Source organism: Strix uralensis, chromosome 8 (assembly GCF_047716275.1).
Source record: "Strix uralensis isolate ZFMK-TIS-50842 chromosome 8, bStrUra1, whole genome shotgun sequence".
NCBI lineage: Eukaryota > Metazoa > Chordata > Aves > Strigiformes > Strigidae > Strix > Strix uralensis.
The window spans coordinates 1,348,703-1,363,096 of record NC_133979.1 but is presented as its reverse complement, the minus strand read 5'-3'; the positions used below and the strand labels follow the sequence as shown (position 1 = coordinate 1,363,096).

The 14,394-nt window shown below is 51.2% G+C and overlaps 1 protein-coding gene across 4 annotated transcripts; it reads right to left on the bottom strand.

Annotated features, from left to right (window-relative positions):
- Positions 1–3,589: 3,589 nt before the first annotated feature.
- On the bottom strand, positions 3,590–12,971 carry PTGER3 (prostaglandin E receptor 3). Of its 4 annotated transcripts, none has more exons than XR_012629932.1 (3): positions 12,125–12,971; positions 5,734–6,683; positions 3,590–4,690 (listed from the first exon to the last, which is right to left on the bottom strand). XR_012629932.1 is itself a non-coding variant. In XM_074877151.1 (3 exons), the coding sequence occupies exons 1-2, from the start codon at positions 12,956–12,958 to the stop codon at positions 6,396–6,398; spliced, it is 1,122 nt and encodes a 373-aa protein (XP_074733252.1). In that variant the 5' UTR covers positions 12,959–12,971; the 3' UTR covers positions 3,590–4,690; positions 6,357–6,395. The 4 variants fall into 4 exon arrangements, 2 of the variants coding, with proteins under 2 accessions (XP_074733252.1, XP_074733251.1); XR_012629933.1 differs by having other exon boundaries at positions 5,754–6,683; XM_074877151.1 differs by having other exon boundaries at positions 6,357–6,683.
- Positions 12,972–14,394: the final 1,423 nt, after the last annotated feature.

The following is a 14,394-nucleotide window of genomic DNA, read 5'->3' as shown; positions in this document are numbered from 1 at the left end:
CAACAGTTGTTGGAAAAGTTCCACCAGACCCAAGCTTGCTGGACACGAGGAGCCTGTGGATTGCAAGCTGTTGTTTCACGAGCCAAGGCTGGGTTATTTGACAGTCCCTGAGGATCCCTGGGTGCTAGCAGGCAGCTGGGGGACAGCCCTTTCCCCCTCACACCCCCTGCTGCCCATCTCCCTTCCTTTCCCCCTCGCAGGCAGCTGGTGGGAGCTCAGTCCCTCATGGAAAGCGGCCGTGGACACACGGCTCCTGGAGGTAACCCACCCCTGGCCCCAAACCTTGTCCTGCATTAGTGTGACCTGAAACACTCCACTGAACATCCAGCACCTCACCTGCAGCAGCCAGGTGCTCCCGCCTCCGACTGAGAGCAGCTCACCCCTAAGGCTGTTTTGTCAGTGCCGCTGGTAACTCACATTTATTTGAAAATCATTATCTGCTGCCTTTGCCACTGTGCGTATAAATTGTCAAAATAGTATTCTTAAAATATGCATTTCCACATCACGAAAAATTGCATTTAATTTTTTTAATTGTATTGGGGGATCTGTTAAACAAAAATGGGGCAGTGCCTGTGCCCCGAGAGCTGGGACATCCCCCCCATGAGACCGAGCACCGGCTCTGACTCTGCACGATGAGCCACGGAAGGAGGAAGCACGTGGAAAACCACCACGGGCTTCCCTGGGGCTTGGTCAGCCCTGCTGGGCAGAGATGGAGGGACGTGCCCGGAGGGAGCTGGTGGGGGGGCTGTGCTCAGGACCAGCTCTTCCTCTGGGTGAAAAATCTCATCAAGGGAGCGTGGGCAGGGTTTGAGCCTGTAGAACATACTTTACCTCCTGCCAGAGTCCCTGCAACTCTGGGCAGAGACCTGTGCGTCTTGAAAAGAGCTTTCCGGGAGCGCTCTGCTGTCTCTGGGCAACAAGAGCTATCGGCTGCCGTTCTTCCTGCTGCCGTTCAAGATAAAATAGATTTGCTTTTTGTGGTTCTCTCTCTCTCATTTCACAGTCTTTAATGCTCTCTTGCACTTTGCTTTTTTTTTAACAGAGTTTCTGTGTTGGTTTGTTTGTTGGTTTTTTTTAAACAGATCAAAGGAGCTGAGTGCCGTGGGAAGCCCGTCCCAGTGCCGGGGGAGGCCGAGGGGCAGAGCCATGCCGCAGGGATGCGCCCAGGGGTGCTGCGCAGCACCCTGCTGTCTCAGCAGGGACTAGTTATCTGGTGCCAGGGTTTCATTTCTAAACTTTCCGGGGGAGCTTGTGCGAGGAACTGGGGAGACCGGCACCATCTTCAGCAGCTCTGGCCGCTGGCGCTGGGGCTGATCTCACCTGGAGGAGCCCCAAGTTGGCCCCGAAGCAGCACGGCAGAGACCCAGCATCGCCCCACCGCTCCCCTTCACGTGCACCCATATTTGCCTTTCCATGACTAACGGGGGCTGGTTATGAGTTAGACCTGGCTTTGCACTGCCTTCTCCTCCCACTGGCAAAAAAACAGTTAAATAAACCAGTGGTGACCGTCTCGTGCTCAACTACTGTTGCCTTTACAAGTCTTCAGACTGTGACCAGCCGTGCTGCGCAGTTTTTGTTCTAAATTATTCAACGTTATCTGCAAACATCAAGTGAATGAAAAAAATATAATCCGGGATTTGTTACTCTTGCTGTCTAAAGCGTATGTTTTCATTTAGAAAATGTGGCAATTAGCAAGGGATCTCTGGGTATCTGAGGCTGTACTTCAGTGTGTTTGGGTGCCTGACAGCTCCTCCTTGCCAGCTTCATTTGGTCTCGCCCTCCTGGGGGTGATTCATGCTTTGCCACTGAGCGTTATTCAGCTTCCCCATTCGCCCCCTGTGCAGCAAACTCATCCATTTCTCACAATTGCTGTAAGACTGGGGCCTCCTTTCACACACTTGTTTTGCAAATCAACGCCTCAGGTTTACACTGCGGCTGTGCAACCTGTTTGCTTTCAGATTCAGGTGCTTGGAGCAATAGCGATCAGCGCCGAGATCCTCGAGCGATGTGTTTCACCCCGTTTGCGAGCCAGGATCACAGGGTTGCTCTGGCTCTGCTAAGCTGGGCTTGATGTTTTAGTGCCGGTTGTTGAGGCGAGGGGTGGCCACTGAAGGGAGGAGGGTGAAAAGGGCAGCAGACACCCCGATACCTGGGGCCTGGTGATGCTCCTGTGGGACACCACTCCAGTTGTGCTGCACGGGGGTGGCAGGACCCACCTTGGCAGGGCTCGGGGAAACCAGCCCAAGGTGCTTCACTGCTGTTGGGCACCAGCTAAGCCGGGCTTTGTGCACAGCAAAACGAGCTGAACCCCGGGTTTGCTCCGCATGCGCATCTCTGGCTGCTGGCACGTACCTTCACGTGCTCCTGCCTGAGGGGACCCGACGTGGGGCCGCAGAGCGATGCGGGACCCTGCAAAGTGGCCACAGCCCAAACCCCCCGTGCTCGGTACCGCCGCGGCCCGGCCCAGCTCCTTGGGTGTGTCGCACAAGATGCTCTGTCTGTAATTTGGCTTTGGTCTGCCTGGTACAAAGAGTGTCCTTTTTTCTGGGTCAAATCTTTCAGCAGAAGTGAAAGATTTCAATGCAGCGGTGGTGGTTCACTGCCAGCTGCTCACATTGGCACACTCACAGAGAAAAATTAAGTGATGGTGAATATTTCCAGTTCTGCAGTGTCATGCTAGGTTGAGAAAATTTAAAGAAAGGTCCTTGTGATGCTCTCAGCTGCAGAGCACCGATTTCAAGGTGTCCATCAGCCCGTGACTGTTGACATTAACTCCCACGCCCGGTGGCTCAGGCCCTGCCCCAGCTGCAGGAGAGGTTTACACAATAAACAGGTTTCTACCCTGGGCACCCACCCACAGGCTGCTTCGGTAAGTCCTTTACACAGGATCCCTTTTCCCAGGAGAGTCTCCTTCCTGGGCTGTAGCCGAGAAAAGCTGTAATTTGCAGGATGGGCTTCGCTGGGCATCTCTCCTCTGTGTACCGGCGAGTGGCCGTTTCTCTGGGGCTCCTGCAGCGTGGTACCACGGCATGGCGATTGCTCTGAACCCCTCCAGCAGTAAGGGGACAGGCAGGGCGTTTGGAAAACAGGGAAAATACGCTGTTTCTCCTCTGAAGGTTGTTTAAGTTGGGAGAAATAGACGGTGACACTCCACTGGCTCAGCGGAGGAAGTGGTGGTGGGTTGGGTTGGCCCGTCCTAGTGATGCTCCCAGCACTCTTCTCTATAAATCTGCTTTAGCAGCTCGACAAGTTTGTGTTAAAATTACAAAATGTAAGAAAAATATTGTAAATAATGTAAAAAAAAATGGGAGCAGCCTCGGCGAGAGGGGCTGTGGGTGGCCACCTCCGGCCCACAGGCTGGGCTGCAGCCCTCCAAGGTGTGAGCTTGGCGCTAAATAATAATTTATCTGTTAGGAACGACCCTCCTCCGTCGCCTCGTGCTTTTGGGTGCAGCTCTGGGGGAGCAGGGAGGAAGGTGGGCAAGCACCCCACGGCTCCGCTCGCCCGCAGGGACCCGCGGCTCTGGCCAGGCTGCTCGAAACTGTCGGGACATTGTGCCCTGGCAAGAGTAATCAAGGAAACAGAGACCGGTTATTCTGCCGAACTTTTATTCCGACTGATACAACACATGTTGATTTGGTACACAAACAAGCAAGTTTTTAAGGCAAACAACGAGCTCAGAATTGTTTTTCCATACACTACAGTTCCCGTAACATCTCTGACAGAAGTACATGTTAAAACCAGTATTAGAAATACTGCTGTAGTGGAATTTAAATACATCACACAAAAGGCATCTTTAAAGACACACAACAGAAATACACCTTCCCACTCAAACGGGTAAATGGGAAATAAAAGCTTTCATTTACACTTAAGCTCTTTGAATTCATTTTTGAAAGTGCGTTCCTCCAGCCAGGCCCTGTTTCAGCCGCCGTGGCCGGCAAATAGTGCTTAAACTCCTTTTCTGTAAACAAATGAAAAGCAGGCATTCCTTCCCATTTTCTGATATTTAAAGTAGCTTCGTATTACCGCACCCGAAGACGGACACAACGGCCTTTTTCCAAACATAAGTGTCCTGTTTCACTAAAAAAAAGGCACGGCGCAGCAGAATTATTTTCAGTGAACTCAAGCGGAACCACCCCCGATGCCGAAGCGTGTCCGGTTCCCCTGGAAGCGCATGAGGGTCCCTTCCCGCGGACCTTGCTGCGGAATTCCTCGCTGCGGAATTGCTGATACGAGGGGGGATCCATTCCCTCTTCCTCTCGGAGCTTCTCCCTTGCTGTCCCGCCCGGGGGGGGGCGGCCCGGAGCAGCCCTGTGCTCCGTTGCTGCTGCACGGAAATTGTCTTGACAAAGAACGACTCGGACTAATTGTTAAGGTCACCCTGACATATTTTACAAGCGACTGGGTTTATTTGTTTTAAAAAGCTGATGTAGATAAACTGAACAATACGAGTCCTCTGGACAGAAGAACGGGCTTTTTACATGCCAAAATAAATTAAAAAAAAAAAAAAGTATGATTCCTGCAAGGCACTTTTTCAAAGAGAATGAGTAAAATTCCCATTTCAGCGCGTTCCCCAAAGCGCTGGTCGGTACATGAAGCGGGGCAGGCAGCACCCTCGACGTGCAGGCACGGGCAGGCATTAGGCTCAACACTGGCTCTCGCTGGCCGGAAGGATGGAGTCGACTCGTAACTGAAAGAGGAATTGAAGATGAGGGGTACTGATCAGAGAAAGGTGGCTCCTCACGGGATGGGCCTCTGTGGGTTTAGGCTGGCTCTTGGATTAAAGCCAGACGGTAGCTTTTAGGCTGCACTCGAACACCACCCAGATAAAATTAGATTTATGTAGACAGTGGCTTCTGCTGCCAGATTAATCATTTTTGCTTGGCTGATAGGAAGATAAGGAACTAGACAACGCAGTAGCAGAACAAGAAAAGTCAGTAGCCAGTCTCTCTTTTGAGTAGTTACTTCTATAAACAAAGGAAGAGAAGTGAAAATAAAGGTTCTGTGTAAGAAATTCCCAGCAGATGCAGGATTACATTTGCCTTTAAGGCACAAGTTATACAGCGTATAACTATATGATATATTGTACTTTACTGTATTTGCATCTGATTTCACCCAAGAGGCCATGAAATGGGAGCCATTAGAGGCTATCATCTACAAAAGGGTGAAGAAAACAAGGGAAAAATGTAGCCCTTTTAAAAATAAACTTCAGATGTGACACAAACGTGTTAGAACTCAGTTTTCTGCTAAAACCTGAAAGTTACTTGGGGGAAAAGTCTGACTAACGCACACACTTCTACCCACCTCTTCCAGTCTGCTTTATTTTAAAAATTCCCAAAGCTGCCATATCTCTCAAATTTGTCTTTTTGGAGAAAAGAAAAAATAAACTCTTTTGGGGTACTATTTTGGCCACTTTGTAGGAGATTTTAGTAATGAAGAAGTTTTGAGTGACATCCCCATTACTTAAAAATCATTGGATGCTCTTTTTATTCCTGGACACGGGCACTTCCAAATAAAACAACTCATATGAAAACAGTACTTTTGGCTTTGTAAACCTCTGCCATTAATCTACAGGAAGAACATTTACTGTCTCTTACCACCTGTTTATCACTCTCTCCATCTGCTTGAAGCAGTTTTATAGTCTGCTTTGCAACAGCAATTCTGGTTATGCCTGGGTATTTCATAGGCTGCTACTTAAAAAAAAAATCACAGATTTCTCACTTGTGTATTTACCCCACAGCAGACGAGCTCACTTTAGCATCGACGCAGAATGAGCTTTTATCAGGACAAATCCCTGTGTCATGAGACTTGTGCTACCGGCAGTTCTCGGAAGAGAAAGATGTACCATCAGTGGTACCACACGACCTTTTCCGTTTTAAGCCACTGAAATCCGAATGAAGCCTCCTAATTTTGTCTTCCTTTAATTCTTGGGGTTTTGCCCCTTTCTCCCCTTGTCCCTCCAGAAAAAAGGAGGGAGAAGGACTCTATAAAGTAGATAATCTTAGTATTAACATATATATCAGAGTGGGTCTCTTCAGTAATTTAATCTGTTGAATCTGTTCCAAGTGTTTCCTGACAGGAAAACCATTTTTTCTAGCTTAACGCAAGAAAATTCCCTCCAAACTCTACTTCAGGCACACAAACCATGACGCTCTGCAGCTCACTTAGGAACGGCAATAACAACAAAATGTGGAAGCAAAACCAAATCCTTCTCCTGTATTTGAGACTTTTTGGCACATTGGCTGCGTAATTATTTGGCACTGTAAGTCCACTCAGTAATACCATTTCCGGCTATTTATGCAGGTGCTAACATGATACAGATACCCCAATTCACAGTAAGATTTAAAGCTACTCGCTGGCAAAAGTAGTTTCCATGCAAAGGGATGGATGTTCCTTCATGCCGCCGTCCGTCGGATTTCCTCCGACAAGGTGATGGATCTCTCTTTCCACTCGTTGTTAGAGCACTTGGAGACGGCGTTGGCTGCTTGACAGAACTTCTGGAGCAGGATCTTTCTGAGCAGCAGGTAGACCCAGGGATCCAGGATCTGGTTTAGCGAGGCCAAGCGCACTGCTGTCAAGAAGAAATTGCATTCCTTGTGCAGTTCTGAGCTTTGGGCTTCGCCGGAGAATCCCCTGCAGTGCTCAAACGATGTGTGGCTGAAGATCATCTTCAACATCGTAATCTAAGGAAAGTTGGGAGGAGAAAGTGATCTATGTTAAGCTGCTGTTATCTGTCCACCACTGTCTGCAAATATCCCCAAACACCTGACAAGGATTTTTTTTCCTCCCTCGTCCAAGTCAAACTGTGATCCGAGCAAACACGCGCTGGAGGAGCAGCTCAGTTTGTGTGTGTATGTAAAGTGAGTGATAAACATGGGACCTTTTGGCTGTCAATCAGGTTTATTTCTAGATCTCATGCTAAACCAAGGCAGCACACGCTGCTTCTCTGCAGAAAGCTGGGCACTAAATCCTAGAGGTGCAGGATGGCCTTGGCTAGAAAGGGAAGTTATGGACCTTGCAAAATTGACTTAAAGAGACTCATTTTATCAGTATCATATTATCACAATTACAAGGAACACCTGAGTAACTCATGATGAGTAGAGCTCTTCAGAATTATGTTATGAACAGTAAATGTCAGAAAAAAGAACTTCAAATACAAAAATATCTTCTTATTTTTAAAGCTGTTTTACTCTGTAACTTCTAAATTTTAGAATCTGATTTTAAGGTAAATTATTCTGCTTATGAACCAAGCCAAATTAAAAGAAAAGGGCTAATAAAGGTGTTTTGGGCTCGGAGTCAAGAAAACATTTTAAGCCAACAGAAAAAAAAATCTTTTTGTCAAAAGCCACAGACTGCATTTTGTGTTAACCTGACCTGTATTTCCTCCCTTTCCCCCCAGCGAACAGTGATATACTTAGACATGTTTCCCACAGCATCCGAACTGGCACGACCGAGAGACACTATTTACACCGTAAAACATTTCACACAAGTTTCCGAACGTGATGTCTCCTGTACCTCACAGCACGGACCAGCAAGCTCTGGGCTGGGAGCCGAAAGCTGGGTGTGGGTTGGTTTTGGGGGGATTAAATGGTGTCAGGCGTGGTGGGATCTTGATTTACACCACTCGTTAGGCAGCACAGGGCTGGTGGGGTCCTGCTGTGGGTGGCACACGTCAGAGCATAAGCACTGGTCAGCAATAGCTACTCATTATTCAGAAAAACCAAAGAAGCAGCAGCTTTGATTAATACTTTCACCCCAAAATGTGTACTTTAAGGTAATTTTATCACTTGTAGTGCAAAGTGTTAGTGGAGATATATAGAGGCAGCAGGGAGGATCCATGTTTCCACAGGGTTGCTACAAAGCTTATGATCGCTGAAAGAATGATAAACTGAAGATGGCACTGCAACGATTCAATCAACTAAAATAACAATACTTCGTACATCCTCATTTTCCGAATTAAGACATAAACTTGCTTTACAGCAATCAGTGCCATGAGCCTCAAAACACGAGGCCACCCTCATTCTCCTGGTACAGACTAGAAGGTGAGTCACTGCTGGGGCTGCCACAGCCCGCACACAAAACCAGCAACCGAGGAGGAGCCCGGCCTGGGATGTGCCGTGTTCTGCACGTGCTTCATTCCTCCACGTGCTCCAGCCACAGCAGCACTGGCTTTGTCTCCAGGCTGCTGCTTATTTGGGTAAAAACCCTGGGAAGGCTTTTTTTTGGGTATTTTTTTATTTAAAGCCGGTGTGAGCGTTCACCAGAGCTGGTGCTGCCATGCTCTCATATCCTAATGCATAACCATGGGGAATATGAATCCCATTTTGAAAGATGTCTGATATAATTTTCCATGGTTGAGTCAGTATCTGCTGCCTAAAGTTTCCCCCTGAGCTTTCCCTACCAACTACAGCTGCTTAAAAACACATCACTTCAGAGGCTTTTCGTGTGCTTCTCTACAGAAAAGCCACATTCCATCTCGCACTGCAACGTCTCTTCCAGGAGCTCATGGCCACAGGGATCCAAACACCTTCCGAGCAGGCGCTTGCCACGCGGCCTGCTGCCGAACGCCGCCGGGACAGCAGCCCATGGCCAGCGCTCGGGGGCTCCAGAGCTGGGAGGAAGGCGGAGCTGACGCGGGGCCGCACGGCTCGAGGTGTCTCCTGGGTCTGTCCAGGAGATGGATCCTACGCGTGATGGGTGACGGCTCAGCTGCACACCGAAATCACAGTCTTTGCAAAGGCCGGGGGTGAAGAAACAGGCAGCCAGCCCTGAAAACACAGCAAAGAGCCCGAGGGACTAGCCTGGCGCTCAGCCCTTCACACCCCTGTCCAGCTCCTCGACTGCAGCCTTTCGACAGAGCCCAGACAACCCGCAGCAGCGGGCGCACAGGCCGCGGGATCCCAGCCAAGGTTCTCCCCACACCCCGACAGCTGTCTTCAGGCGCAGCGTCAGCCAAGAGGGTCACAGCGGGGCTGCTGCTGGCCCCATGAAGTCTGAGCAAGAGTGAGCAGGAGCAGAGGCGACGGGGAGGATGTTTCCAATCAAAGGGATATTCTGGCTGACAGATCAATAACCACATGTTGACCTTGGAAAGACTTGGATGAGTCCGGAAAGCAGGACAGCTCGCAGTGCAAAGCACAATTGGTTTTATTTCTTGAAATAGAAGCAGTTGAGGATTCCATCTACTACGTTTAATTTAAATAAAGATGAAAAATAAGCAACCCTTGGTAGGACTTTTTAAAAACTAGATAGATACAGATCCAGACCACATCAAACAGCCGCTTCTGCGCCAGACACACACATCCACAACCCCACCGCTTCCTCTGCCACCTTCGGCTACTGTCGTGGTCAGGGTCAGGGTCAGGGTCACTGTCTCAGCTCGGCCTGGCCTGCCCACAGCTCCTGCCTGTGGTGCCCATCCCCTCCCACCGGGGACGGCGGCCTCACCCCGCTGCGGGGAGCAGCCCAGCCGTGTAAACGCTCCGTGCCCATGTTCCAGCCGTTCCCCGTACCCAGATCCCCTTGTCCCAGAGCAGCTGGCCGAGCTCTTCCTCTGGGAGCTCTGCAATGACCCTTGTTTCGCCGACTTTGTTGTCTTGTTCTTTTGTTAGTGAAACCATGGAGCTACAAAAATATCAGGCTAATAAAATACATTTCCCAAGCAGACAACTGCTGCTTATTTTTGGTCTTATTGCATAATATTCCTTTACTGGAATATTTGTTGGGCCAACAATCGCTCTACTGGAAATTTTACACGTTTGATATCCTTAGAGGATGTTTACCGTGGCCTGTACTGGTCTTCTAAATGAATTAAAAGAAAGACTGCAAAAGGTAGAGGAACAACAGCAGGTGGAATAAAGTCAATGGAACTACACAATTTAAGCCCATTAAAAATTTGGCTCAAAATGCATATAGCAATAGAGTTGATAATTGTATTTATTCAGTTAGAGTAGATAAAACTTTACTGTCATCACTGTACGCAGTTTTTATAACAACATCAAACCTCCACTGCTCTGGTTTTCAAACTTACAAAGGTGTGATTTGTGAGATGTCTTTACAGGTTAAATGAGCTCTCCAATCTGGCTGTCACTGAAAAGGCATTTGCCTTACTCTGTGGTCACTCTTCCAAAAATCTGGCCTCCTACCCCTAATTCCTACTTTGTGGTTGTACAGAAAAAGTTGAAGTGCGCGTATAAAAATGCTTCCACCAACTCACCCCGTTAACACTTCCCACGGATCCCTCCAGCGGAGCGGGGGCAGCTCTGCCCATTCCACTTCTGACCGTTAAATCTCCAAAAATGCCGCGGGAAGCAAACCACCAAGAGCAATCCCTGCACCCTCACTGATTTTTCTGAGCGCTCGGGTTCTGAAGGAAGAGAAAAAGCATCCCTCATCTCAGGGATTTTCTCTCGATGCTGCAAGGCTGGTTAAACCCTCCACGGCCCCCCAGGGCTGGTCGAGGGAGCTGGTTAAACCTTCCTCAGCTGCGGAGGGCAGAACCTGCAGCCCAACAAAGCCCACAAAAGCACGGAGGAAGGCAAACACACTGCCTTCATTTAATAAATGCCTCCTAGTTTTTTCATCTCTTTAATTACGGACAAGCATGCAACAGTTAACTCCTGTAAAATAAAGAAATCCCAGCGTCTCCCCGCGGGACGTAACTGCACACGTCAGCAGGACAGCAGGACGTGCCACAGCGATGTTAAGGGCCAGGCAAGGTGTCTGGAACTGCACGGAGACACAGAGACGGTGACAGGGCAGCCGCCCGGTTTAACTTATCAAATCTGACATTTCTTGGGGTTTGAGGAGCAGAACATTCTTCTTTGGTTTCAGGTACCCACTAAACTTGCAGTGTGGTTTCATAGTTTACTTTCGTCACAAGCTGTTAATGATCTCTAGAAAGTTAACTTACAGCCTCTGACTTCTTTTGGGGTGGGGTTATTTTGGGGATCTGATGGAATTTGAATTAATTTACAAGGATAACATCTCTAAATTAAATTGTTTTCTATTTTTACCTTATCCCCATCGGCCATTAGCTCTGTCAGCCACTCCTCTTGTCACAGCTCCGTTTAAGAGCTCAAGCTCTCTGTGCACAAGGAAGAAAAATCCTTCTCCAGCCATCAAATACCTTGCACATAACTTCAAAATTACTATAGGTAGCTTCAGCCCTTTCCTGCTTATGGATCCCAAGTACAAACTTTCCAAGAATCATACTATCCTCTGACAGCAGAATAAGCTGGCTTTTTAGATGGGGTACAAGGCTCCTGGGTGTCCCTGAGGGCAGACGTGGATTCAGCCTCCACCACTCCTAGATCATGAGGAGGGGTTTACCCGTTGGACAAGAAAGGAAGGTCATAAGTGAGGAATAACAAAACAGTGGGAAGAAATGCAAGGATCTTTTAAAAAAACAGAAACAAAACCCCCAGAAAGCTGCCGTAAATAAGATACAGTGAGCAAGCTGCTGAAAACCAGAAGGCACTCGCGAAGTCACAAGTCATACCTTTCCTCATAAAGCACTGAAGTGAGTTTTGTTACAAGGTGGGAGCAAATAAAACCCCATAAACGGCTGATTCCCATGAGCACAGGGCTCCATCAGGGTAAGGTCTCGATAGGCTTCCCCACAGGTTCCCCTAAACGAAGGGACAGGTTCCCCCTGCCCGGTCACCCTCGGACCCCGACGGTGCTGCGGGGCAGGTGGAAGGAGCCGGGTAGGAGCCTGTGTGGCCACAGAGCCCGCGGCCAGCACCAGCCACCCCCCTCCCCTCCCACCCTGCTCGGTGCCTGCGGCTCTGTGCCCCCAGCACTGCCAAGTTCAGCGTCCCGTTCCCAGACCCACGGCCACCTCAGCTCCTGCCTTTCTCCTCTGTACAAGTTTTCCTCGAGGTCCCTCCTTTTGACCCCGGTTTGTCCTATTTTTCCAAAAGTCTGTCTTCTTGGACCTTTCCCAGCTTCTCTCCTACCAACCCGACATCCCCCAGGCTCTGTCCCCGTCCCCTCTTCCTTCCCTCAGGGTGCACCCACGGCCACCCTGTCCCTGAGGAACTTGAACGGCCCAGCCCAGTGGCTCTCGGGGCCACGCTGCCCTCCTAAGGGCTAAGCCACGGCGGGCAGCCAGGTGACCTACCAGCAGCGGTGACCAGCAGGCCGAGAGGACACACATGATCCCCAAGAGCTGGATCAGTGTCTCCGTGGTGATCCTCCCCCACTGCTTGCTGGAGCGTGAGGCAGCCGCTTTGGTCCGACAGCGAGACACCAAGGCCTCGATGGTGGCCAGGTTGCAGGCCACCGTCACCACGAGGGAGAGGAGCCCCAGGATGGCGAAGGTGGAGGCGAAGAAGAGGCTCCCGATGAGGCGGCTGTCGCTGGTGCTGATGAAGCACCAGGTGCCGGGCCACTGCAGCGTGTACTGGCCCAGGCCGGCGATGGGCAGGAGGGCGAAGGCGGCCACGGCCAGCCAGACGCCCAGCAGCACCATCCTCGTCACCCGCGTCTTCATGTGGCTGGCATACCAGTGGGGCGCGCGGATGGCCAGCGTCCTCTCCACGGCCATGGCGCTGGCGATGAAGAGCGGGCAGAGGCCGAAGACCGTCATGCTGAAGCCAAAGAAGGCGCAGAGGTGGCCCGAGGGGTCGACGGCGTCCCAGGCACGGTTGGACAGGTACACGGAGATGACGATGGGGCTGGTCAGCAGCTGCCCCAGCAGGTCGGTGAGCGCCAGGGAGCCGATGCACAGCAGGAAGGATCGCTTCCGCCGGCTCTCCTTGGCCCGGTAGCTGCGGGAGACCAGCAGCATGGCCAGGGCATTGCCCACGATGCCGGTGATCATCATGGTGAGCGGGAACGCCACTGACACGGCGCCGCAGCCCTCCGCCGCCCGCCCCGTGCCGTTGCCCCGCTGCCCCATGGCGCCAGGCTCGGTGCCGTTGGGGCCGTGCTGGCACTGCGGCCGCCGGCTCATCGCGGCCGACCAGGGCGGCGGAGGGGCGGCGGGGGGCCGGGCCATGGCGGCGGGGAGCGCGGGGGCGCGGCCGCTCGGCGGGCGGCAGCCGGTGTAAGGCGGGGGGCGGGCGGAGGGACCGCGGGGGACGGTCCTTCCCGCCCCGAGGGGAAGGGGGAGGCGGCCCGGCCCGGCCCCGGCCCCCCCCGCGCCCCAGGGCAGGTCTGGGCGCCCGGAGGGGGACGGTCCCCTCAGGCGGCCCCGCCGGGACGGGGGTTCCCTGGCGGCCCCGGAGCGATCGCGGCTTCGAGCCGGTCCGTGGGCTCTGCTGCCCTCGGGCGGCACCGGGGCGGGCGAGGCGGCGGGAAGGGGCCGAGGGGAGGCGGCGGGGCCGCCGGTCCCGCTGCCCGGGAGCTGCCTCTCGCCAACCCCCGACATGTCGCTGTCCCTGTCCCTGTCCGCCGCTCCGGGCAGCTCCTTGTGTGCCGAGGTGGCTGCGGCTGCCCTCTCTTCGCTTTCTTTTCCTTAACTCTCAGCACTGTTTTAGCACCGTTCAGGCTCCACCAAGTCCTTTCTCAGGCCGTAACTGGCTTGATTAACCACAACTAAATAAACAAACACCCCCAAGGAGCAGGTGACAGAGTACCCGAGCAGCCAGAACACCCCCTGCGCTGAAGCACCTTCGGCTTTGTGCCATTTCTGCGTTCCCAGGGTCTCTGGAGTTTGGTGGGACCTGGTTTTGCTCCCGGCAGAGGTAACAACTAGTCAGAGAACCGACACCAACCCTTGTCACAAATCCTGCTTTCATGTTACAGTAATTCCTTTGCCTAGGAGCAGGAATTTCTAATCTTCCTCTATATAAACTGTCTCTAGGGATTTAACTATTTTTTTCCTGTCAGTTAACCATTTTAATTGTAGTTGTACAGGTTAAAACTGCCATTAACAAAGTCTAGTTTAAAATACTGCCCTGCTCTGGTTTTACTTTGTACAACTGAATGTGCACAGACTAAATCACAAAACGGGTAGAGCTGCATTTCTCATAAATAAGAACCACATTAGAAGTTACAGTTTGCTGTATAAATTATTGAGCTGTGGCTTGTTAATTCTCTACTTTCTAGAACATTTACAGCAATCTGTCCTTAAATGAAGGAACTCTTGACTTTTTTAATCTGGCAGATAGCAGGATGTCATTTGCAGAGTAAGTCCAGTGCTGGGAACAATATTCACACTAAACTCAGATGTACGCAGCTTAAAGTAGAAAGTCTGGAAAAGCCTGAGGGGAAAATATCCTTTCCCCTCCTCCCTGCTCTCCCCTTTTTAACTCTGACAGGGACTTGTTGGTTGGGAGCTCCCGTGAGTTCAGCACATCCCCGTGGCCCCCTCCGCCCTCTGGAAAGCTTTTGTGCCACTATCGGGTCCTGCCCTCCCCGCAGTTTTACCGCAGCTTCGCTGGGTGT

Bases quoted from the DNA above. Each gene is read 5' to 3' on its own strand.
- PTGER3 (XM_074877150.1), bottom strand. From the start codon at position 12,958: ATGAGCCGGCGGCCGCAGTGCCAGCACGGCCCCAACGGCACCGAGCCT. The intron at 6,684-12,124 runs GTAGGTCACCTG...AACTTTCCTTAG, and splicing joins CCTGCTGGTCACCGCTGCTG to ATTACGATGTTGAAGATGAT.